This window comes from Eremothecium gossypii, chromosome VII (genome assembly GCF_000091025.4).
Source record: "Eremothecium gossypii ATCC 10895 chromosome VII, complete sequence".
NCBI lineage: Eukaryota > Fungi > Ascomycota > Saccharomycetes > Saccharomycetales > Saccharomycetaceae > Eremothecium > Eremothecium gossypii.
This window is the reverse complement of record NC_005788.4, coordinates 1,752,272-1,774,452: the sequence shown is the minus strand read 5'-3', so window position 1 is coordinate 1,774,452 and position 22,181 is coordinate 1,752,272. Positions and strand designations below refer to the sequence as shown.

The 22,181-nt window shown below is 57.5% G+C and overlaps 15 protein-coding genes across 15 annotated transcripts; 8 read left to right on the top strand and 7 right to left on the bottom strand.

Moving 5' to 3' along the window:
- Window positions 1–383: 383 nt before the first annotated feature.
- Window positions 384–1,685, bottom strand: RPD3 (histone deacetylase RPD3; the record flags this gene model as incomplete). The annotated part of the gene is made up of 1 exon (NM_212123.1): window positions 384–1,685. The coding sequence occupies one exon, from the start codon at window positions 1,683–1,685 to the stop codon at window positions 384–386; it is 1,302 nt and encodes a 433-aa protein (NP_987061.1).
- A 183-nt stretch (window positions 1,686–1,868) lies between these two features.
- PEX6 (AAA family ATPase peroxin 6) lies at window positions 1,869–4,934 on the bottom strand (the record flags this gene model as incomplete). The annotated part of the gene is made up of 1 exon (NM_212122.1): window positions 1,869–4,934. The coding sequence occupies one exon, from the start codon at window positions 4,932–4,934 to the stop codon at window positions 1,869–1,871; it is 3,066 nt and encodes a 1,021-aa protein (NP_987060.1).
- Window positions 4,935–5,099: 165 nt separating this feature from the next.
- On the bottom strand, window positions 5,100–5,528 carry MDJ2 (Mdj2p; the record flags this gene model as incomplete). The annotated part of the gene is made up of 1 exon (NM_212121.1): window positions 5,100–5,528. One exon carries the CDS (start codon window positions 5,526–5,528, stop codon window positions 5,100–5,102), a length of 429 nt encoding a protein of 142 aa, NP_987059.1.
- A 269-nt stretch (window positions 5,529–5,797) lies between these two features.
- SAM50 (SAM complex subunit SAM50) lies at window positions 5,798–7,285 on the top strand (the record flags this gene model as incomplete). The annotated part of the gene is made up of 1 exon (NM_212120.1): window positions 5,798–7,285. One exon carries the CDS (start codon window positions 5,798–5,800, stop codon window positions 7,283–7,285), a length of 1,488 nt encoding a protein of 495 aa, NP_987058.1.
- A 56-nt stretch (window positions 7,286–7,341) lies between these two features.
- Window positions 7,342–8,499, bottom strand: CAB2 (phosphopantothenate--cysteine ligase CAB2; the record flags this gene model as incomplete). The annotated part of the gene is made up of 1 exon (NM_212119.2): window positions 7,342–8,499. The coding sequence occupies one exon, from the start codon at window positions 8,497–8,499 to the stop codon at window positions 7,342–7,344; it is 1,158 nt and encodes a 385-aa protein (NP_987057.2).
- A 379-nt stretch (window positions 8,500–8,878) lies between these two features.
- Window positions 8,879–10,015, top strand: PUB1 (Pub1p; the record flags this gene model as incomplete). The annotated part of the gene is made up of 1 exon (NM_212118.1): window positions 8,879–10,015. One exon carries the CDS (start codon window positions 8,879–8,881, stop codon window positions 10,013–10,015), a length of 1,137 nt encoding a protein of 378 aa, NP_987056.1.
- Window positions 10,016–10,638: 623 nt separating this feature from the next.
- Window positions 10,639–12,966, top strand: UBP1 (ubiquitin-specific protease UBP1; the record flags this gene model as incomplete). The annotated part of the gene is made up of 1 exon (NM_212117.1): window positions 10,639–12,966. The coding sequence occupies one exon, from the start codon at window positions 10,639–10,641 to the stop codon at window positions 12,964–12,966; it is 2,328 nt and encodes a 775-aa protein (NP_987055.1).
- Window positions 12,967–13,101: 135 nt separating this feature from the next.
- EXP1 (Exp1p) lies at window positions 13,102–13,581 on the bottom strand (the record flags this gene model as incomplete). The annotated part of the gene is made up of 1 exon (NM_212116.1): window positions 13,102–13,581. One exon carries the CDS (start codon window positions 13,579–13,581, stop codon window positions 13,102–13,104), a length of 480 nt encoding a protein of 159 aa, NP_987054.1.
- Window positions 13,582–13,701: 120 nt separating this feature from the next.
- On the top strand, window positions 13,702–14,061 carry YFH1 (ferroxidase; the record flags this gene model as incomplete). The annotated part of the gene is made up of 1 exon (NM_212115.2): window positions 13,702–14,061. One exon carries the CDS (start codon window positions 13,702–13,704, stop codon window positions 14,059–14,061), a length of 360 nt encoding a protein of 119 aa, NP_987053.2.
- A 158-nt stretch (window positions 14,062–14,219) lies between these two features.
- On the top strand, window positions 14,220–14,447 carry PBI2 (Pbi2p; the record flags this gene model as incomplete). Its single annotated transcript, NM_212114.1, has 1 exon — window positions 14,220–14,447. One exon carries the CDS (start codon window positions 14,220–14,222, stop codon window positions 14,445–14,447), a length of 228 nt encoding a protein of 75 aa, NP_987052.1.
- Window positions 14,448–14,666: 219 nt separating this feature from the next.
- AMS1 (alpha-mannosidase) lies at window positions 14,667–17,921 on the top strand (the record flags this gene model as incomplete). The annotated part of the gene is made up of 1 exon (NM_212113.2): window positions 14,667–17,921. One exon carries the CDS (start codon window positions 14,667–14,669, stop codon window positions 17,919–17,921), a length of 3,255 nt encoding a protein of 1,084 aa, NP_987051.2.
- Window positions 17,922–18,077: 156 nt separating this feature from the next.
- Window positions 18,078–19,151, top strand: CDC43 (protein geranylgeranyltransferase type I subunit CDC43; the record flags this gene model as incomplete). Its single annotated transcript, NM_212112.1, has 1 exon — window positions 18,078–19,151. The coding sequence occupies one exon, from the start codon at window positions 18,078–18,080 to the stop codon at window positions 19,149–19,151; it is 1,074 nt and encodes a 357-aa protein (NP_987050.1).
- Window positions 19,152–19,206: 55 nt separating this feature from the next.
- HEM25 (Hem25p) lies at window positions 19,207–20,088 on the bottom strand (the record flags this gene model as incomplete). The annotated part of the gene is made up of 1 exon (NM_212111.1): window positions 19,207–20,088. The coding sequence occupies one exon, from the start codon at window positions 20,086–20,088 to the stop codon at window positions 19,207–19,209; it is 882 nt and encodes a 293-aa protein (NP_987049.1).
- A 48-nt stretch (window positions 20,089–20,136) lies between these two features.
- Window positions 20,137–20,967, bottom strand: LYS5 (holo-[acyl-carrier-protein] synthase; the record flags this gene model as incomplete). The annotated part of the gene is made up of 1 exon (NM_212110.2): window positions 20,137–20,967. One exon carries the CDS (start codon window positions 20,965–20,967, stop codon window positions 20,137–20,139), a length of 831 nt encoding a protein of 276 aa, NP_987048.2.
- Window positions 20,968–21,090: 123 nt separating this feature from the next.
- PEX14 (Pex14p) lies at window positions 21,091–22,098 on the top strand (the record flags this gene model as incomplete). The annotated part of the gene is made up of 1 exon (NM_212109.1): window positions 21,091–22,098. The coding sequence occupies one exon, from the start codon at window positions 21,091–21,093 to the stop codon at window positions 22,096–22,098; it is 1,008 nt and encodes a 335-aa protein (NP_987047.1).
- Window positions 22,099–22,181: the final 83 nt, after the last annotated feature.

Here is a 22,181-nt window from a genome sequence, read left to right as displayed (position 1 = left end):
AATGTGATGGTTTTATAGTAATCGATGGAACTTTATCCGCGAAGCCTCAAGCTGATCATCACGTGAGTAACCGTCGATATGCAGAACAGAGGATACCATAAATTGCTATTAGTAATCAATTAATAGACTTACATATAGCTCAAAGCTGATCATTGATGCGTCTCAAACTCTTTTCATCGTCTGAACCTTTCGGATTTTCACTTCCTGTATCATTATACCATGTATAATCCTCTAGTACGCTAGTAGTCTAGTATCTCGGATAACCCCCCTATATTACATATAATATGAGTAAAATACAGAATGACGTTAGCGGATAATCTAAGGCTAAGGTTGCCTACACTAAGTTAACGGGGGGCTTCTTATCTTGCAGCTTGTCCTTCTAATCAATAGAATTCGTTTTCTTTTTCCACTATTTGGTCCCTGGCAAACTGCGAGCCACCCCGCGTATCCTTAGCCTCTGAGGTGTCCTCTTCGACATCACCTTCGTCCTCCGGATCTCTCGGGACGTGGTTCAACTGTACGCTCGGTGCATATTTAGTGTGCTCAAGGTTGCTGAAAATAGATGCGAGCACCTTGTCCAGATATTCGGGACTGTTGACGTTGAACATATTCGACGGGCGGACATCGAGCTTATAATCGGGCCCGTAGTACTCATAGTAGTCGTTGTAGGGGAGTTCTTCGTCCAGAAGCACATTATTCAGCAGCCCGGTTTCGAAGGCCCATGTGCGTGCCACGTTCCGCATGGTGTAGCCTCCACCGCCTACCACCATCATGGGGATCCCAAAGGACTTCACGTAATTGACACAGTTTGCATGGCCGCGCATTGAGAGGTTAAAGCAACCAAGGCGGTCGCCAGAAAGCGAATCACCGCCACACTGCAGCACCACGGCTGAGGGTTGGTACCACTCCATGATCTTGCCGATGACCGGTTCAAACACGGACTTGTAAGTCGCATCGTCAATCCCGTCCCGCAACGGGACGTTGACAGAATAGTATTTGCCCTTACCCACACCGGTGTCCCGCAGCTCGCCCGTTCCGGGGAAGAACTCCCCGTACTTGTGGAAAGAGCAAGTCATGACCCGGTCCGTTGTGTAGAAGGCCTCCTCCACGCCATCGCCGTGGTGTACGTCAATGTCGATGTACAACACGCGCGGATGATAGCGCAGCAGCTCAATGATACCCAGGACAATGTCGTTCAAGTAGCAGAAGCCCGACGCCTCCGACTTCTTCGCGTGGTGCAACCCGCCCGCATAGTTAATGGCAACATCGCACTTGCCGCGGTTCAGCCGCGCCGCCCCCTCCATTGAGCCTCCGCCCGATATACTGCAGTACTCATACAGCCCATCAAACACTGGGCAGTCGTCCCCCACGTTGAACTTTACGCTCTCCTTCTGGAACATGTCCAGGTTGTCAGGCGTTACTCGCGAGAGAAAGTCGATATACTCGTCTGTGTGGAATTGACACATCTCCTGCTTCGTCGCGGGCTTTGCACGGTATATTTCCATCTTTTTGTATAGCCCGTAGTTCATAATTAGCGAATGCGTCATTCTTATCCGATGAGGCTTCATCGGATGGCCAGCGCCATACGCATAGTTCCCGACATCTGCATCGTAAAAGTATGCAACTCGCTTTTTTTGGCTCGAATTAACAGTCAGCTCATCAAACGGTTTCTGTACAAACACCATAGCTTCGACAGGCCTTGTAATCCGACTGACCACTACGGAATGTAATGCTACGCACTGAGACGTGGTGAACTTTTACTGAATCAAGTTCAGTGATACTGGAAATCTTCGCAAGGTACATAAATAATATCATTGCGTACGTAACTATGCTCTGATGCGAGCCAAACTACAACAACTTGTGGTACCTTAAGAGGACTCGAAGTTGTCTCTGATGGCCAAATAGTGGTTCAATTCGCCCTCCGATACGCTCGGAACAAGCTCTCGCTGTGCCTTGACGAAGTCCTGCATGCAGACGGTGATAGATGTGTCTTCCGCCGTGGCGATGACGTCGAACCATTGGCGAACAGAGTAGTTCTTGTTGTGGGCACGATTGTAACTGGCCACCTTCTCATCGACATTGCCTGCAATACGCGTCATTGCGTTCAACATAGCATCGGAGCACAGGGCATAGAAGTCGGCACCAGTGTAGGTGAAGGGGCAGGACGCAGCGAGGTCATCGAGGGAGACGTCGGGATCCAGAGTAAATTTGCGGGTTAGGGCGCGCAGGATGTTCGCCTGCTTTTCATTGGTGTCTGAGATGCCTAGATAGAGGAGCTTGTCGAAACGGCCTGGCCGCAGCAGGGCCTCGTCGAGGAGGTCCGGCCTGTTGGTGGCGCCTATGACGAAGAGACCGTCACCCCCGGTGCTGAGCCCGTCGAGTTCGGCTAGCAGCTGCGAGACAATGCGGTCCATGACTCCACCGGAGTCGCCCTGGTTGCCACGTTTTGGCGCGACGGAGTCAAGCTCGTCGAAGAAGATGACACAGGGTTTTGCGTCTCTGGCGCGCTGGAAGACCCGCCGCACGTTAGCCTCTGATTCACCGATGTACATGTTGAGCAGTTCGGGCCCTTTGACGCTGAAGAAGTTTAGGGAAAAGTTGGTCGCCACTGCTTTTGCAAGCAGCGTTTTCCCTGTTCCCGGTGGACCATAGAATAAGATACCACTGCGCTTCTTCATACCAGAGGCAAACAGCTCCGGGAATTTGAGGGGCATATCGATGGTGTCTAGGATCTCGCCCTTGACCATTTCAAGCCCGCCAATATCCTCCCAGAAAACGTTGGGGATTTTGGGTGCACCAATGGAGTCAGAAAACTCATCGCGAGCTTTGTTAATCGCCGCGCTGAGGTCAGCTGAGTTGATGTACCTGTATCCTCCCTGCCAAAGCATATGCTGCTTCTCCTTGGACCGCTGGTAGCAACAGACCTTTGCACTCTCAACGATGGATCGAATGTCGATCGGAGTTAAACCAGCAGACTGGAGGGCCAGCCTTGAAATCGTCACATCATGGTCCATTGCAAATTGCTGGCTGGCATTGAAGTTTAGCACATCGGGGGAAAGATACCAGCTGAATATTTCAACTCTCTGAGTCTCGGTGGGGACGGGTACCTCGATCTCGAATTTAGTTTTCGAGCGGATCGCCTCGGGCACTACGTCGAGCGCATCAGTAGAACATACAAACACTGTTCCTGGATACAACTCCGTATAGTCAGTAAACAGTTTCGCGAGTTCAATGCCCATTGATTTTGCGGCCTTTAGGCTCGCGGGATCCGATATCTGGTCCTCCTTCTCGAGGACACCCTCCAGGTGGGCAAGGTAAACTACAGATGGCGCAGTGTGCGGCAGCACATTTTCGATCTTGGCCCGGATGAGAGCCACAATATTGACTGTACTGTTGGATGAGTTCATGTGTGGGTCCAGCTGCAAAAGGTCAATTTCAATGAGGTGGATTCCGAGCTCTCTGCATGTGGACCGCACAAGCGTAGTCTTCCCGACGCTGACACTAGACGAATGCAGCATGACAGTGGTCCCCACGTTCATCCCGTGCTGGAAACATTTGCGGCTTGTTGTGATGATGTCATGAAACCGTTTTGCATAGTCGAAGACGCGGCGGTCGTACCCGAAGCATGGCTCCAAGCCATAGTAGGAGACATAGTCACATTTGGATAGTGGGGGCGGTGGTGAAGAGCTTACGTTGCAAGTCACGAGCTTGGTCACCTTGCTGTCAATACGAAATGCGCCCTCGCACGGGATGTCGTCGTTCAGTTTCACGGTGTCGATCTTAAACCAAACAAGTGAGTCATCGTGGTAGTCGACGGAGAATTCGTTCAACTGGTCCGAGAACATTGCAGAGAAATCAGAGTCGAATGTTACTGGAACGAGGTCATCTTTGTAAAATATTCGTTGTTTAGCCGTGATGAAGTTGGTGAGGTTATTCAGAATGATCTTCTGATACACCATTTGCGAGTTTTCCCAGCTTCCAACACGGGAGATTGATACCGAAGAAGCCACCGGTAGCTCAGCCATCTCGCCCTCATACTTTGACACAACGACTTTGTCCGCCTCCGCGAAGTTTACCACCAACCGTGGAGTTGCGTATATAGCGTCTGAGTCAAAGTGGTTCGGAGAGAGCAGTACGAACACCTTTGCAATTCGCGAGGTAGCCCCATCTGAAAGCGTCACGCGCGCCCCACTGGTTACGCCCAGCCGCAACAGAACTGCTGCGCTGGCAAACACAAACAATGAGTCGTCGTCATCTGTATCCGCAGCCGGCACGAGTAGTGCCCGCTCGATAGGCTGCTCCAGGCACCGAAGCATGATGCGCAGCTCCTTCGTCGGACCCTCGTTGGGCCGCAGCTTGAGGTCTTCCAGGCCTTTGCGCAGATGGCAAGACTCCATGGCGTCCGTTCCCTTCAGTAGCAGAATGCGGGTCCGCTGCAGGTCTATCAAGCCTTGATAGTACGGCACACAGTCCAGAATCTGACACCATGGTACGAACAGCTTTTGCCCCGCGCGTACAACGGTCCCGCAGTCACGCAGGTCTCCCCGAATCTGCAGGAACCTCAGCTGATCCTCCTCGCTGAGCTTAGTGAGCTCCTCGTACAGGCTACCGTGCACTTCTATAGTGACGCTCTCCAACACCGGTGGCCGCTCCCGCACCGCCTCTACCTTGCAAAGGTCGATCAACGGCGTATCCAGCGGCACATCCTCTATCTTTGAGGGCAATTGCACCACCTGACCCTCCAGCGTCTCGTTGAGCGTACTTTGCACAACGTAAGTCTTTGCATGCCGGCTGTAGCTGGGCAACTGCACAGAAACGTAGAATTCATGCTTTAGCTCGTCTGGGGCCGGACCGAAGAGGGTACAATACAGCTCCCTTGACACACTCGCCAACGATGTGCCGCTTGCTGAAAATACAAGGTTGGCAATCACCATTGCTCCCACTGGCTGTTACACTACACAAGCGTCGGTTATACTAACAGCGGCGAGCCGAAAAGCGCGGGGAAATCTGGCCTAGCACCAGCCCTCGCAGTAACTAGCGACACACGAATCTATAACAGGTGGCCGCAGCCGACGCGGAGCACGGTTCCGGCTCGACCGCTATCGCACCAGCGAGCTCTGCTCCATGACATCGCGGGCCTCATTTATCTTCATAGCTACATAGGGGCTCCCTCCCTTATCTGGGTGGTTCAGCAGCATCGCCCTGCGATGCTTCTTTTTGAGCATGTTGCGGTCCAGGAGCTTGATCTCATCGCCGGTAATCTGTAGTATTAGCATGGCCTCAACCTCGTTCATGCGTTTGTAGAACCCCCCTGGGTATTGCTCCAGTTGCGCGATGACGCTACGCGGGAGCTGCGTCCGGTACTTGGAGCCAAACTTCGAGACGTCGCCAGCCTGAATGCGGAGACCGTTGAGCTGCGCAATCATGAGCGGCGTCAGTTGCTTGTAGGTCTGCCACGCGCGGACGCCCGCGCGCAAGGCGACCGCGATTGCGGTAATGCTTGCTGCGGCGATGACAGGCAGGACCATTGCTGGGCTGGAGATGCCGGCGCCGTAGGGAAGTGTGGCGAATAGCGCAGTGCACCTGTACTCGTACGGGCTTCACAACGAGGTGGCCGGTCTGCGATTGCGTGGAGTACTTGTGTTCTGGGTTCCTGGCGAGGGCTGCGGAAGCGCCGCAGTATCAGATTTTTCAGCTGACGGACTGTCAAAGCGGGAGAGCGCTACTGGGAGCACGACACGCCGTATCAGGAGGCTTTCAAACTGTTCTCCTCGGAGCTATTTGCATTAAAGAAAGCATGGACGATGATGTGAGCTCGCTGTTGGTTGACCGGATGCGGGACGCCACAGGCTCTGCGCCGCGCAGTGGAGGAGAGGACATCGCGGCCCGCAAGCAAGAGCTGCAGCTGAGACAACAGGTGCAGATGGTCCAGGATACGCTACAGACCAACGCTTTCACACCTGTGGTGGTCTCGGACACGGTGGTGGAGGGTGGATCGCACATCCGGCCCGGCGTGCTGCAGGTGTACCTGGACAAGACAGTGTACAGGGCTTCTAACATGAACCAGCTGCTCCAGCAGGCCGATACGTTTCACCGCCTGCTGACCGCGCACTCGCTTGCGGATGCTGCAGAGCAGACGCTGGATGCTCGCGGCGTGCACCGGGCCGCGCTCAGCTCGACGCAGATCCCAAGCCATTTCCACAGCAATGATGCGCCATACGAGCTGAGCGTGCTGGACGTTATCCACCGCGTGGCCCTCAAGCCCGTCAGCAGGTTCCGCGCGAAAACGGGCACCAACGTCGGCAACGGCGAGGGCGACGGGTACCTACAGTTCCAGTGGCGGAATATACTTGGCGGCGGAGAGAGGCTGACATTGGATGCAACGAAGGGCACGAAAACGCACTCATCGTACCTCCTGAACTTCAATGCGCCGGTGTCCACTTGGTGGCTCGGGGACCTGAGCCTGTTCAAAAATGCGACCCAATTGGGCGGACTAGAGCTGTTCTCGCTCGGCACGCGCGCCTCGTTGCGCAGCTGCTTCTTCGGCCTCCGGAGCTGGAACCACGAGCTGCACGCAGAGCAGCTTTGGTGTACCACCGGCTGCATCAACGGCCTGGCATCTGACGCATCACTGTTGCAGTGTGGAGACGACGTCAAGACCTCGCTGTCCTACGTGCTAAGCTCAGACACCCGGGACAGCGCCGTCTTCGCGTCGACTGGCCGTCTGCTGAGATGGGCGAGCGAATTGGCGCTTGGGTCCTACGCAAAGACGCAGGTCCAACTGTCCGATGCAGTGTCCTGGGGGGCGGGCGACTTCTTAACCCTTTCTACGACGCTCAAGGCCGGGTACATCAAGAACCTGCAGCCGGGGCTGAGGCCGATCCACATCCGCGATAAGTTCCACTGCGGCGGCGCCAACGACGTGCGCGGCTTCCAGTTGATGGGCCTGGGGCCCAAGGACGCGCAGGACTCTCTCGGCGGCGATGCCTTCCTGACGTACGGCCTCAGCCTGTTCTCGCGTCTGCCCGTGCAGCGGTGGGCCGGCTCGGACTTCCGTCTGCACTGGTTCCTCAACGGTGGCCGGCTGCTCAGCCATAACGGCGCAAGCCTCCTGGACGTCGGCACCACGCTGCTGGAGGAACACTCGATCTCGTGCGGGACGGGCCTGCTCTTCCAGCACCCCGTCGCGCGCTTCGAGCTGAACTTCACGCTGCCGCTGGCGACGCATTCGTCGGACACCGCTCGCAAAGGATTCCAGTACGGGATCGGTGTATCGTTCCTGTGAGCAGCACGGGCTCTCCCGCGCGCAAAATATGCATAAGGCAGTACATAAATGTTTTACTAGTTCCCGGCGCGGCCCTCCTGCGACTGGATCCACTCGTCGTGGCGCTCAATGACCTTCGGGATGATGAGCTCCTCGATGTTGTTCACGCCGTCCGTCAGCCGAACCCACTCGCCGGCGCGGTTCTGCTCGGACACAAACACCACCTCGGAGCTGCGTGTCTGCAGCAGGTTTCCGATCACCAGCTGGTGATTGTAGCGGTCCAGGGCCTGCGTCGCCTTCTGGATCAGCAGGTCGCGGTTCGTCTCCAGCTTGAACGACACGATCATCGCCTGGGACGCCCACGACTCCACCAAGCGCCGCAGGAACTTCGGCACCGGGTCCAGATTCACCACCAGCTGCCCGTTCGGCGCGCGCGAGCTGTCTACGCCCTCCTGCGACTGGATCTTGTGCTCCGGCAGCCGCGACGACGGCACGAAGAAGTCCGACACCGCCGCCGCCAGGTAGAACAGCGCGCCCTTCGAGTTCAGCAGCCGCGCGACCTCCTTCAGCGACCACAGGTACTGGTTCACGCTCGTGAAGGGCAGCAGCAGCAGCCGCTCCTCCTCGCGCATGTACCGCTCATACGCCCGCTTGTTGCGCAGCACCTGCTCCGCGTGCGCCGGCCGCAACCCCCCCTGCTCGTCGAAGTAGTCTAGGAAGTTCACGTCCGGGTTGTGCGTGAACACCCGATTGAACGGCGTCAGCGAGAACTCCCGATGCAGGAAGATCACCGCGTACCCCCGCGCCAAAAACTGCTCCGCGCTCGACGCCCCCCGTGTCCCCGCAGAGAAGTTGTCGATGAACCGCACCGTGTTGTTCTCCAGCGGCACCGTCGTCCCCCCCGAAGTCACCAGCACGATCCGCGAGCGCCCGAGCGCCCGCTGCCGCTGCACAAACGCCTTCGCCCGCGCCACCAGCTCGTCCAGATACGCCGGCGCGGGGTTCATCAGGAAGTACTGCTCCTCGTCCGCCGCCGCGGCAGCCCGCACCTCGTCCTGCTGCCGGTCGATCGCCCGCTCCAGCTCCGTTGTCGACGTGTGGATCGCCTTTGCTGACATGTCGCACTGGTGTGCTCGAGCCTCCAGCCCGGCTGCCCGCCCCGCCTTTTTTCCCCGAGCCCGCCCCAGCCCGCTCCACCGCCGCACGGCCACGCCGCCGCGCATCGCCGAGCGCATCGCCGAGCGCTCTGCCCTACGTATGCCGCCGCATCCACGCGCCCGTCGCCCGCCGCCAGGCCTCCCCTGCGCCCCAGCACTGCGCGCCAGCCCGCCAGCGCAGCGCTGCGCCGCAGTGAAAATTTTGAGCTCCAGCGACTGGAAAAAGACCGTTTCTCGAGCACAGCAGCTTGTTGACAGACTCGCACAGTCATTTTTTCAACAGCGCCATAGCGGGAGTATAAAAGAGCTGTCGCAGTTAGCACACTACTTTCGGCAAGGCGGCGAGCGGCAGTCGAAAGAAAGAACAGCTGTAGAGCGGAGGTTTGCGGTGTTCTCTTTGTAGCGTCAGTCGAGTTTGTACGGTGGCCGTTTTTGTCAATTCGTTATAACACAGATCATGTCGGGCGAAAAAGCAGACAAGACCGTGGAGAGCGCTGCGGAGGAGGCCGTGGCGGCGACGCCGGTGCTGGCGACCAAGGGCGGGCGCGAAACGTCGGATCGGATCCTGTACGTGGGGAACCTGGACAAGACGATCAACGAGGCGACGCTGAAGCAGTACTTCCAGGTGGGGGGGCCGATCGCGAACGTCAAGGTGCTGGTGGACAAGAACAACGAGGAGGCGAACTACGCGTTCGTGGAGTACCGGCAGCCGCGGGATGCGAACGTGGCGTTCCAGACGCTGGACGGGAAGCAGATCGAGAACAACGTGATCAAGATCAACTGGGCGTTCCAGTCGCAGCAGGTGTCGTCAGACGACACGTTCAACCTGTTCGTGGGGGACCTGAACGTGGACGTGGACGACGAGACGCTGAGCAGCACTTTCAAGGAGTTCCCGACGTTCATCCAGGCGCACGTGATGTGGGACATGCAGTCCGGGCGGTCGCGGGGCTACGGGTTTGTGTCGTTCGGCGAGCAGGAGGAGGCGCAGAAGGCGATGGACGCCAAGCAGGGCTTCAACCTGAACGGGCGCGCGATCCGCGTGAACTGGGCGGCGAAGCGCGAGAGCCAGCACGCGGCGCGGCCGCGCTCGAACCGTGGCGGATTCCGCGGCGGCAGCGGGCACCAGCCGTTCCGCGGCATGCCGCAGGGCCCACACCTGGGCGGCGCGGCGCCTGCGGGGCCCATGCAGCTGCAGGGCCCGCCGGTGCCGTCCCCCGTGAACCCGCAGGCCGTGGAGGCCATGATCCGCCGCGCGCCCCAGCGCGTCACCACTGCGTACATCGGTAACATCCCGCACTTTGCGCAGGAGCCGGATCTGATCCCACTGCTGCAGAACTTCGGCTTCATCATCGACTTCAAGCACTACGCGGAGAAGGGCTGCTGCTTCATCAAATACGACACCCACGACCAGGCCGCGCTGTGCATTGTCGCCCTGGCCAACTTCCCGTTCCAGGGCAGAACCCTGCGCACGGGTTGGGGCAAGGAGAAGCCCTCATTTGTGCCTAACGGCGCCGTGCCCCACGCCGCCGCTCCGGCGCCCGTGCAGCCTGCTTCGGACGCCGTCCCTGCCCAGGACCAGGAGCACCAGCAGTGAGCACCAGCCCATGCGCTATGCCGCCCTGCCATGTGCTCGGCCCGCAGCATAAACTACCATTTTTATGTTTTGTTTTGTGTGTTCGTTTTATACCACCCACACCAGTGTTGCACTTGCTTCGTATGTACTTGTTTGTAAGCGATCTCCGGTCTACACGATTGGAAGCCACTTCTGTACTAAATAATCCAATCTAGACGTTACACGGGTATCTACTACGCGACAGCATGCCGCGCCCTTCCTCATCGCGGACCTGCGGTTTCACCTCTTAACCATTCCGTGCTGTATGACGTCTGGGAACGGTCAGCTCTTTGTGTTTTTCCTCGACCTCTATTCCACCTCCTCCCATGATGCGTTGAGCCAGGGAAGAGCAGGATAGTCTAGAGCTACATCAGGCCATTTCATACATTTGGAAGATTGCAAAGACCGTATCGTGATTAGAACGGTACGACAGCGCAGAGTTCGAGAGTTTAGGTGCAGCGCAGCAGCTTAAACGGCGCCTACGAGCAGGCGGAGGACTGGCAAGTGCGCGCAGGACAGAGCAGTTCGAGCAGTAGGCGGTATATCTGGTTAGGGTCGTGCGGATATAGGCGCGACGACAGCAGGTTGTGTGAGGGGCTTCATATATGGATTTTGGGCTAGAGCAGAAGCTACGGGATTTGGGGGCCATCTGCGGGACGAAGAACGTTCAGAGCACGTTATATCTGGTTGTGCTGACGACACTTTTGATTCTCTACAAGCAGCGGAAGCAGGTCGGAAATATCATGGACGGCATCGGGCAGGTCGCGGGGAACTTCACGCGCGACTTTCGGCACCGGATGCTGGGGCGGTGGGCGCCGCAGAGCGCGGAGCTGGAGAAGCAGGCGCACCAGCACGGGGGGAACGTGGGGGGTTTAGTGAACGACGGTAACACGTGCTTCATCAACTCGGTGATACAGTCATTAGCGTCGTCGCGCGAGTTGTTGAGGTTTTTGGACGAGGAGATTATCGACGCAAGTCAGCCGGGCACGGATGAGAGCGCGGACGATGTGCAGAACGGGGACGAGGACGAAGGCTCTTCGAGCGCGAAGAAGAAGGCGTACGGCAAGCGCAAGAAGAAGCAGGCGCGCGCCGCCGACGCCGTAGCGCTGGCCAAGGCCGACGGGCCGCGTACGGACTTTAGTGCCGCTTTGCGGGAGCTTATCGACAACTTGAACGGGAAGCACTACCGGAACAAGCCGTACTTCAGGACCAGCGGTTTGTTGAAGACGATGTCCAAGGCGCCCAACAAGAACATTATTCTTGGCTACGACCAGGAGGATGCGCAGGAGTTTTTCCAGACCATCTTATCGGAGCTTGAGAAAGACGTGCAGTCTATCCAAGGCAAGCCTGAGAAGAATGCGAAGCCGGTACCAAAAGAGGAACTCCCTGGCGATGCTATTATTGGCTCGGAACATATAGGGCGCATCGGAACAGTCTACATTCCGACTGAGCAGATAGCGCCCAACAGCGTTTTGAATGACCCCGAGCGATACTACACGCCATTTAAGCTTCTGACGCCTTTTGATGGAATTACCGCGGAGCGTGTTGGGTGTTTGCAGTGCGGCGAGAATGGCGGCATTCGCTACTGTTTGTTTTCCAGCTTGTCCTTAAACTTACCGAACGACAACACAAGCTCTACGTTGAAGTTGTCTGAATTGTTGCGTGAGTGGGTTAAGCCAGAGATCATTGAGGGTGTTGAGTGTAACCGATGTGCACTACAGGCGGTGCACGCCCATTTAGCCGCCAAGGTCAAGGAGCTGCAGGCTGCTGAGGACGAGAAGGCGATGTCTGCTAAGCTTATAAGCCTGATGAAGGCGAGATTAGAACAATTGGAGGGGATCCTAGCAAAGCCGGCCATCGACGATGAAGATTACAAGAAACTACACACAGATAACATGGTGCGTAAGTGCTCGAAGTCGAAGCAGACCTTGATAACGCGGCCGCCACCGTTGTTGTCGATTCACATCAACCGTTCGGTCTTCGATCCCCGCACGTTCATGATCCGGAAGAACAACTCCAAGGTGCTGTTCAAGTCAAGACTCAACTTGGCTCCATGGTGCTGTGGCGTCGATGAGGTGAACCTAGATGCGCGTCTACCCATGTCCAAGAAGGACGCGGCTGAGCTCGAAGAGTCTTCTGAGGACGAGCCTCAGGGAACCGAATACTACAACAAGCTCCACCTCAGGTTCCAAGCCGAGTACGAGGACGAAGATGACCTGGATAAAGGACCCAATCCCTCAGGACCACATTCCAGTTACCGTGCCGTCGCGGACGTCCCCAATTACGATCCGTTAGCTGGCGAGTACTCTTCGTCCAGTGAGGAGGAACACGAGAGGGAGTCGATTGAATTGGACGCGCTTGGCAACACGATTCCAAAGAATGGGCCGGCGTCTTTGGAGGAATTGTCCTCGGACGAAGACCTTGCAACCAAGCCGCGCGCGGAGATCCTTGAGAAGCCAGATAACGACGAGGACGAGGAGCCCAGTGACGATGAGGATGCCGACGACTACGACTCGGATTCTCCCCGGCCCGGCGACAGCGGCAGCGAACTCAGAGACCCTCCTGCGCCGGCGACATTCGCTACGGAACTGCACGGATCCAGCGTCCTGGCCTCCCCGTTGACCTATTCCTTGCGCTCCGTCATCGTCCACTATGGCACACACAACTACGGACACTACATTGCCTTCCGCAAGTTCCGTGGTGTGTGGTGGCGCATCAGCGACGAAACAGCGTACATCGTCGATGAAGCTGAGGTCTTGTCCACACCGGGCGTTTTCATGTTGTTCTACGAGTATGACTATGACGAGGCGACCGGGCAGTTGCGTGACGACTTGGGCTGCCTACAGGAGCCCAAGGTCGTGCTGTCAGATGGGGACGAGGAATACGACTCATTGACCGGGTCCACCAAGACCTCGATCAACGAGCAGCTGTAGCTCACGCGATAGACGTTGTTGGGGCTGGCCGCCATATGTACTCAATGCATGTACATGCCCACAACCGGACATGTATGATCTATATACGTTATGTATAGGTACCCAGTATCAGCGGGTCCCCAAAAGCAATGATTCTTACACTAGCTTGCCTTGGTCGTTCCCAGCCTGCTCTGCGAGCCGCAGCAGTTCCTCGTCGCGCCGTTCCTGCGCCAACTCCTCTGCGATAAGCTCATCCACGTCATAGTCGAAAACCGATGGGTCATCGCTGTAGCGGCCGAGCACACGCCTCTGCAGTCCATCCCTGTTGCAGGCCGCCGCATCGCGCCCCGTCGTAGCGTTGAGCGCTACATCCACTGCTCTCGAGTCCCCCTCGCGGTTCCGCGACCGGTCATCTGCAGTTGCAGGTCGACGGACGCGGTAGGACAACACACCCGATACCACCGGCAGTAGCACCGCTATGATGAGCACCGCCAGCACCGCGGCGAAATAGAGCAGAATGTACATGCCGTGCTCTCGTCCGCGACGTCCTTTCGTGCAGTTGTGTGCGACTTTTTCAGACTTTCCGCGCGAGCCGGCAGCGCAACCTCTTCCCCCACTATCGCAATGATCCGCCATACCGCCCCCGTTGCGCGCCGTATCCTGCTCAGTAGGCCTTCTGCACTCCTGGCGCGCCCCGCCGTACGCATCGCCGCGAGGCCGGCCGCGTGGCGCGCCATGTCATCCTTCTCCGGCGGCATGCGCGCTCCCCCGGAGCTGGCCCAGCTCACGCCGCAGGCCTACCACAAGCAGGCCGACGAGTTCCTGAACGACCTGCTGGACCGTCTCGAAGCGCTGGGCGACGAGCGCCCCGACATCATCGCAGACTCCGAGTACTCCCAGGGTGTGCTCACGCTGTCCGTACCTGCTCTGGGCACCTATGTCATTAACAAACAGCCCCCAAACAAGCAGATATGGCTCTCGTCGCCAGTATCCGGCCCCAACCGCTACGATCTGATTGACGGCGAGTGGGTCTCGCTACGCGACGGTTCCCGCCTGATGGCCGTTCTGTCACGTGAGCTGGGGCGTGCGCTCGACAATCCTGATTACGCACTCTGACCGCACGCCCGAGCAATCTAGGTACGTAAGCTAAGTAAGTAGCCAGCAACGTGGCTGCGCAAGCGAAACGGGGGCTAGGGGCCCCTTGCCGGGCTCGGCCGTATATAAAAGGGCACGCGAACGCGGGTAGATGACTACCATCAGTCCCAGCACCAAGCATGTCTGAATCATCTTATATCATCACGTTGAAGAAGGGGGCCGACCTCGCCAAGGTCAGAGAGTCCATCGAGCAGATCGGCGGGAGTATCCTGCACGAGCACTCGCTCATCAACGGCCTCAGTGTGAAGTTGCCCGAGGTCACGGCCTTGGAGCAGATTAAGTCGCAGCACGACGACTTGATCCAGCACATCGAGAAGGACCAGGAGATGCACATTTTGGACAACTAGAGTATATATAATCAGTATAGCTGAATAATCAACGTGCCCCGGAGGCAGACAACAGGCCGGCAGCAGCAGGTTTCATGGCGCGCCCTGCGGGGAAGCGTTTTCCGGGAGGTTTCGGTGACTGCGGCCGACGCAGCGAAACTGCATACGAAACCGCGCGGTAGGATATAAAGGTGCGAGCGGCAGGCGAGACTACGGACCAAGGCAGGAAGGAGCAGCGCTATGAGCAGCGATATCGTCAACTGGGACCCGCAGTTCAAGCCCGTCAAGGGCATCTACGAAGACCGGCTTCGCCAATTTATCGACAACGGAGGGGACTACCGGGACCTCAATTTGCCCAAGTTCTATGACCGGCAGCGCAAGCGGATCGACAGCACGCGTGTGAAGGTGCAGTACTACCAGGTGCCGTACGACCGCCACAAGCCTCCTGTTGCGCCGGAGAAGCGGCCGCCGTGGGAGGAGGTGGTGCGGCGCGATCGTGCTGGAGAAATCGAATGGAAGGATGTGTACCTCGGACAGCCGTTCGGGCCGAGCTGGTCCACTACGTGGTTCAAGGTTGAGTTGGACATCCCGGAATCGTGGAGCAGCTCTGGGGAACAGCTAGTATTCGAGTGGGACTGCGAGAACGAGGGTATTGTGATCGACGGCGACACGCTCTTGCCGAAGACCGCGTTCTCGGGCAACGGTGAGAGGACAGAGTACTTGCTCCCACTAGGGCGCAGCTCCGTGAGCTTCTACATCGAGTGCGGCAATAACGGGATGTTCGGTGTGGGCCGGAACAACAACTCGATAAACCCGCCCGACGATGACCGCTACTTCCATTTGCAGAAGGCGGACTTGGTGTGGCCCAATTGGCAGGCGCGGGCGTTGTACATCGACTTCTGGATGCTCGGTGATGCGGCAAGGGAGCTCCCTGACAACTCGTGGCAAAAGCACCGTGCGCGTGAGTTGGGCAACTTGGTGATGAACATGTTTGACCCTGAAGACGTGTCGACTGTGGACAAATGCCGCAAGTTTCTCCAGAAGGAGTTCTTTGACAAGTACACGGACGACCCGAAGGTGTACCAGCAAGGCGACCCGCAGGTTCGGGCGAACGTCTACGCGATGGGTAACTGCCACATTGACACCGCGTGGTTGTGGCCATTTGCGGAAACAAAGCGGAAGATCGTGCGTTCGTGGACTTCCCAGTGTACGTTGATGGATGAGTTCCCGGAGTACCAGTTTGTGGCGTCCCAGGGCCAGCAGTTCAAGTGGTTGTTGGAACAACACCCACGATTTTTCAAGGAGGTGTTGGTGCCACGGGTGCAACAGGCGCAGTTCTTCCCTATTGGCGGATCCTGGGTCGAGAACGACACGAACATTCCAAATGGTGAGTCGTTGTGTAGACAGTTCTTCTACGGACAGCGCTTCTTTATGAAGCACTTTGGACTCAAGAGCGATATCTTCTGGTTGCCGGACACCTTTGGATATTCCTCGCAGGTCCCACAGATCTGCCGCATTTCTGGTATCACCAAGTTCTTGACGCAGAAGTTATCGTGGAACAACATCAACAGTTTCCCTCATTCAACCTTCAACTGGTCGGGTATTGATGGATCCATGGTGTTGACCCACATGCCTCCCGGAAATACGTATACGGCCTCGTCACACTTTGGTGATGTTTTACGCAGTGCGAACCAAAACAAGTCAAATGAACACTATGGCACAGGTTTAATGTTGTACGGGTACGGTGACGGCGGTGGAGGTCCAACAAGGGAGATGTTGAACAAAATGAGGCGTATCAGGTCAATGTCTAACCGGAATGGCAATGTTGTCCCCAAGCTTGAGGTCGGGAAGTCCGTAAACGAGTTTTACGATGATATTATGCAGAAGACAGACAATGGGAACGCATTGGCCACTTGGACTGGCGAATTGTACTTTGAATTCCATAGAGGCACGTATACGACACAGGCAGACGTTAAACGGTTGATGAGACTATCTGAGGTTAAGATCCATGATTTGGAGTGGATTGCCACAAAGGTTTCGCTACTAGCGCCTAACAAGTACACGTACCCTGTTAATGATATTAACGCTCTATGGGAAGATATCTTGTTATGCCAGTTCCACGATGTCCTTCCCGGGACATGTATAGAAATGGTATACAAATATGAAGCAATACCAATGCTTAACAAGGTCGTGCAGCTAGCAGATCGGTTCATAGAGAGAGCTTTGGAGGCCTTGAACACAGGAGGGGAAAGTTTGGTCCCAATAGGCACCTTGCAATGGGATAACATGGCTGCAGAAAACGCTGACGCGCAGGAGTCGGTATTTTACCCTGCTAGCGTGTCAAAGGACAGTGAGACTATCATCTTGAATAACAAGAAGTTGCAGGTCACCTTTGAAAAGAACACGGGTGTGATCAAGAGTATTAAGGATCTCTTCCATGATTTAGAATTCATCGATACCAAGCATGGACGAAACAAAATTGGTGCAAATCAGTTCGTTCTCTTTGACGACCAACCTTTGTTCTGGCAGGCCTGGGATACGGAGCTTTACTCTGTCAACAAGTACCAGTATTTGCAGAATGTAGAGTCGGTCACGGTGGTGCAAGACTGTAAAGACGTGTGCAGCGTGGAGACGCGCGTCAGCATTGCTCCGGGCAGCACTATTATTTCCACTGTTTCCCTTTCGTCCCTAACTTCGGAAACGCTCGACGACGCCAAGGTCGACATTGTTACCAAGGTGATCAACTGGAATCAGCGCAACAAGTTCTTGAAGGTCGAGTTCCCTGTCAGTATCTTCAACGACTTTGCATCGTACGAAACTCAGTACGGCATCACTAGAAGGCCCACGCACTACAACACCTCCTGGGATGTTGCCAAGTTTGAGGTATGTCAGCACAAGTTCACCGACTATAGTGACTACACCAAGGGTGTCTCTGTCTTGAACGACTCCAAGTACGGCTTCTCGACCCACGGTAACTTGATGCGGTTGTCCTTGCTCCGTTCCTCCAAGGCGCCTGACGAGAATGCCGACATGGGGACACACAAGATGAGATATGCGATTTATCCTCATAAGGGCGGTCTCACCACCGATACCGTAAGGCTAGGGTTGGAGTTCAACTATTCGTACAAGTATGGCGTTCACGAGGGCCTCGCCAAGGACTTCCGCGACATTATCTCCATCACTGGTGACAAAAATGTCATCTTGGCCAACTTAAAGCGCGGTGAGGACGATGAGGCATTGAAGTCCGACTACTCCATGGCTCCCAAACCCGAGTCGAGTATTGTAGTGCGCGTATATGAATCGCTAGGTGGAGAATCCGTCGCCTCCTTGCTCACCTCCTTGAAGGTCAAGAAGGTTTTGAAGGTCAACAGTCTCGAGTTAGACACGGTTGAGTCCTTGGCGTTCAAGACACCGGACGAAAGCACTCACCGGAAGTTCGAGATTCCAATCAAGTTGCGGCAGTTTGAAATTGCCACGTACAAAATCATGTTCTGAGCAGAGCTCGCCCTTGGTTATCAGACAGGCGCACCTTGGAGTGGCTATTATAGTTGTATACATTTTTAATAGTTGCTTATTAGACGATCCTTTAAATTTTCGCCAAAATGCTCCAATGCAGACCGCTGACATCCATGGTACTCCTCGCTAGAAAGCATGGAACTTCTAGTTAAGAAACATGTCAAGTTCATGGAGCGCCACATAGGTCTCCTACCGTCTTCACAGGAGAAGAACGATGCCAATAGGCTTTCAATTGTCTACTATTCGCTCGCAGGCATATGCAGTCTGGACGCAGACGCCCTCTCCGGCCACCGAGAAAAGGCCGCTGGGTCCATCGTACAACTGTACAGGCAGTTCAAGTTATCAGATGGCACTGTGGCCGGTGGTTTCCTAGGTAGCAGGACTATGGAGGTTTCCGGTCATCTCACAATGAGCTCGGCCAACACCCTATTTGCAACGCTGAGTCTACTGTGCTTGGGCAAACACGAGTTGCTTCGAGACGACGAACGTCGTGCCGCGATCTGCGAGTTGGTCTCGCACTGCCAGCTCCCCGATGGATCTTTTGTTTCAACGCTTGATATGTGCGGCGGTGGGGAGCCGTCGGTCGTGGACTCGCACGATCTGAGGTTCTGCTACATTGCAGTCGCGCTCCTGCACCTGTACGGGTGCCGCACACCGGACGAATACGCACGCTACGTCGATGTTGGGCGGCTGGTGGATTACGTGCTTTCACAGCGGTGCGTCGGCGGCGCGTTCGGGACATTCGGCGAAGCTCACGCGGGCTATACCTCCTGCGCGCTGTCTCTCCTGTCTATTCTGGGAAAGCTGGACTCTCTAGATGAGGAATTCAGGGACCGCACTATATCCTGGCTGGTGCAGAGGCAAGTCTCGGCCATTGGCGCGGTGCCACTGCCCAACGGAAATGAGCATTTCTATGCCGAGGATCATGGGGGCTTCCAAGGCCGTGAGAACAAGGCTGCAGATACGTGCTATGCATTCTGGTGTATGAATTCGCTCGAGATCTTGGGAGCCTCCGCGTTGGTGGACACCAGCCTCATAGACAGTTACCTCCTGCAGCAGACTCAGAACTCACTGGTCGGCGGCTTCGCCAAGACCGATGAGGACGACCCAGACATTTACCACACATTCCTGGGCATTGCGGCGCTGGGCCTAATTGCCGGTAGCTTCGACGGGGTCCTCTGTGTGCCAAAAACCGTGTCTGTGCGGTAGGCCCGCAGTGCGGCGCACCAGGACAAAGAATATATACATGTATATTGACGCTTACTCAATGGAGCAGCTTGAGCAGCTCCTCGTAAATACCCCACGCGATACACGCGCTCATGGCCTTGCGACACAGGCGCAGACTTAGGCCGTCGAAGAGCGTGCGTGCACGCTCCTCGCACACTATGTGTCGCAGCGTCTGCACAAACCCCACGGGGTGGCTCTGCAGCTGCATGCGCGTCTTGATGGTGTCGAACGGAGCCGTCAGCGTGGTCGCCAGGCTCGCAGAAAGGAATGCGCTCACGCCGTTGACCATCGCGGACGCTGGGGCAGTCAATTTGCCGCTTTCATCCGCTCCCAGTAGTGTCGCGGGCAGTGCTCGCGGGAGCATCTCCTTGGCCTGCTCGTAAAGCAGAACGTACAGGCCCGCGTATGGCGCGTCGCGTAGTGTCGTAGCGGCAGCGCCCTTGAAGAACCCGCGCGCGCCCTCGGAGCGCCATATGTGGCGCGTGGCCTCCGCCAGCCCATTGTATGCATACAGTGTCGACTCGTACCGCACCTTGATGACGGTGATCGGCATCGTCACGAGCCCCACGGCTGCCCGTGACAGCGCACCCGTCAATAGGTTCTGATACGACTGCAGCCGCGGCAGCAGGCTGCTACGAGTGCGCGCCTCCGACCCGCGGGCCAGGGCGCTGCGGCTGTAGTTCAGCAGCGACAGGTATAGCGCGCTACCAATCGATGTGCGCAGCGCGGACGGCAGCGTGCCCCGCCAGAGCTCGCGTGTCGTCCGCACCTCGCGCAGGACGCTGCGCAGCGAGCTCGCCTGGGCCTGCTGGAGCCTGGTCTTGAGCAGGTCCAGCGGCTGCAGCGCACACACAGACGCCAGCCCACCAAAGAACCCGCTCACAAGATGTGCCGGCACGCCACCCGCTTTCTCAGACATGCTTCAGTTATCTGGGTTGTCTGTGCCGCTCGTTTCCTGGCCGCTGGGTCAGCGTACATGGCATTTTTCCATGCCAAGCGATGGCCGGCAGAGTCGCACAACCTCCTCCATAGGCACCTTGTGCAAGCATATCTCCTCTGTGGGCGATGGCTCCCGCGCCTCGCAGAGCGAGAGCACATGCCCTGCATCATGCCACCGGGAGCTCAAGCACACGTGCTTGCCCTGCAGCGTCCTGCGCAGCGTGCGCAGCTCGCCCCGCCGCAGCGGGTCGAGCTCGCCCATGTCAGCTAACCGCAGGTCGCCAGCGAGCCCAGTCCCCCGGAACTTGCCATAGGCCTCCTTGAGCGACCAGTAGTACGCGAAGAGCTCTGCGCGCGCGCGGCCAGGCGCCGCCGCGCGCAGTCGCCCAAGCTCTGCCGCGCTAAATACATCGTGCAGCTGCAGGATCTCGTCCGGCGCCCAGCTCAGGCACTCCGCGACAGACGCGAGGTCCGCGCCCACCGCGCCGCCCTCGCGCACGTAGATGACAGCTATGCAGTCGCTGCGGGACACGCTGAAGGCCGGTGCAGGCCGCGAGCGCAGGTAGGGCTTACCCGCGCGCGAGTAGTCGAACGCCAGCAGGGCCGGCGCGCATCCGGTGTGCACGGCGCAGCCGAGCGTGCGTAGCAGCCTACTCGCTAGCACGACTGCGCGGCCGGCCCGCCGCCTGCGCACGGCGGCCTGGTCCGCGGCCGGCAGGAGACGCAGCGCGGTTTCAAACTGCGCCTCGTCATCTAGATAACCATCCGCAGCGCTAGTGCTCAGAACCATGCCCGAGCGTGTCCGTCGCGCGCCGCAGAACGCGCAGGCAGCTACAGTTGCCGGGCTTCCCTGTGCCATTGCGTACGATGCGGAGTCGCCGATGGCTCATCATCGCAGGCGGTGAAAAATGCAACTTTATAAGGGAAAGTCACTACACACTCGCCGGAGCTTATCCCCGCTGAACAGCACGCAGCAATCGAGATGCCTGGGACGATCGCAGAGGATAGGAAGGAGCTATTCGCGTCGGCAGTGAGCTTTCTGGGCGAGCCGAGCGTGCAGACTGCGCCGCTGACGAAGAAGGTGGAGTTTCTCCAGACCAAGGGCTTGACCGAGGACGAAATCCAGCTAGCTCTGGAACAGGCGGGCAAGGCAGACACACAGGGGAGGCATGAGGTGGTGCAGAGCGCGGGTGTCGGCGCGGGTGCGGTCATGCAGGACGTAGTGTACGAGACGGTGCCGCCGCCGCTTCCCCGCAGGGACTGGAAGGACTATTTCGTGATGGCCACGGCGACGGCGGGCCTGTGCTACGGGCTGTACGAGGTAACACGGCGGTACGTGGTTCCGCAGCTGCTGCCGGAGTCGCGCAGCCGGCTGGAGCAGGACAAGCGGCAGATCGAGGACCACTTCGAGAAGGTCGACCGCCTGCTGGAAAAGCTGGAGCAGGAGCAGGACGAGTTCCGCGACCAGCAGGTGGAGAAGCTCAAGGAGCTGGACGCGACAATCATCAAGCTCCAGGGCGCGCTGGAGGAGACCACCAAGACGCGCAACAATATCAACTTCGAGTTCCGCGACCTCAAGCTGCAGGTCACGGAGATGGCCAAGAAGCTCGACGAGTTCCGGCAGGCGCGCGACCACAACAGCCAGCTGACCGCGCTGCAGTCCGACATGGAGTCGCTCAAGCGCCTGATCAAGAACAGCACGCTGTTGAGTTCGCCGGCCCCGGGCGCGGGCTCCGCGCCGCCTGCGGTCCCGCTAGCCGCCTCCATTCCGTCTGCCTCCGAAATCCTCGCCAAGATGAAGTCCAATACTCGCTCAGAGGATGGCGAGGCCATGCCGAGCTGGAAAATCGGCCGCAAGGACCTCAGCGCCGCCAGCATCCCAGACTGGCAGAAGACAGCGCTGTCCTCGCGCGAGCAGTCCCCCGAAGATTCCCTGGCGAACGGCCTGTCCCACAAGCTTTCGCTGGACAACCTCTCCGGTCCTGAGTAACAGGCCTGCGCGATGTACATATGGGCCACCGGAGGCCGCCAGCAGCCTAATGGTCTGCCTTGGACGGTACTGGTCTTCTAGTT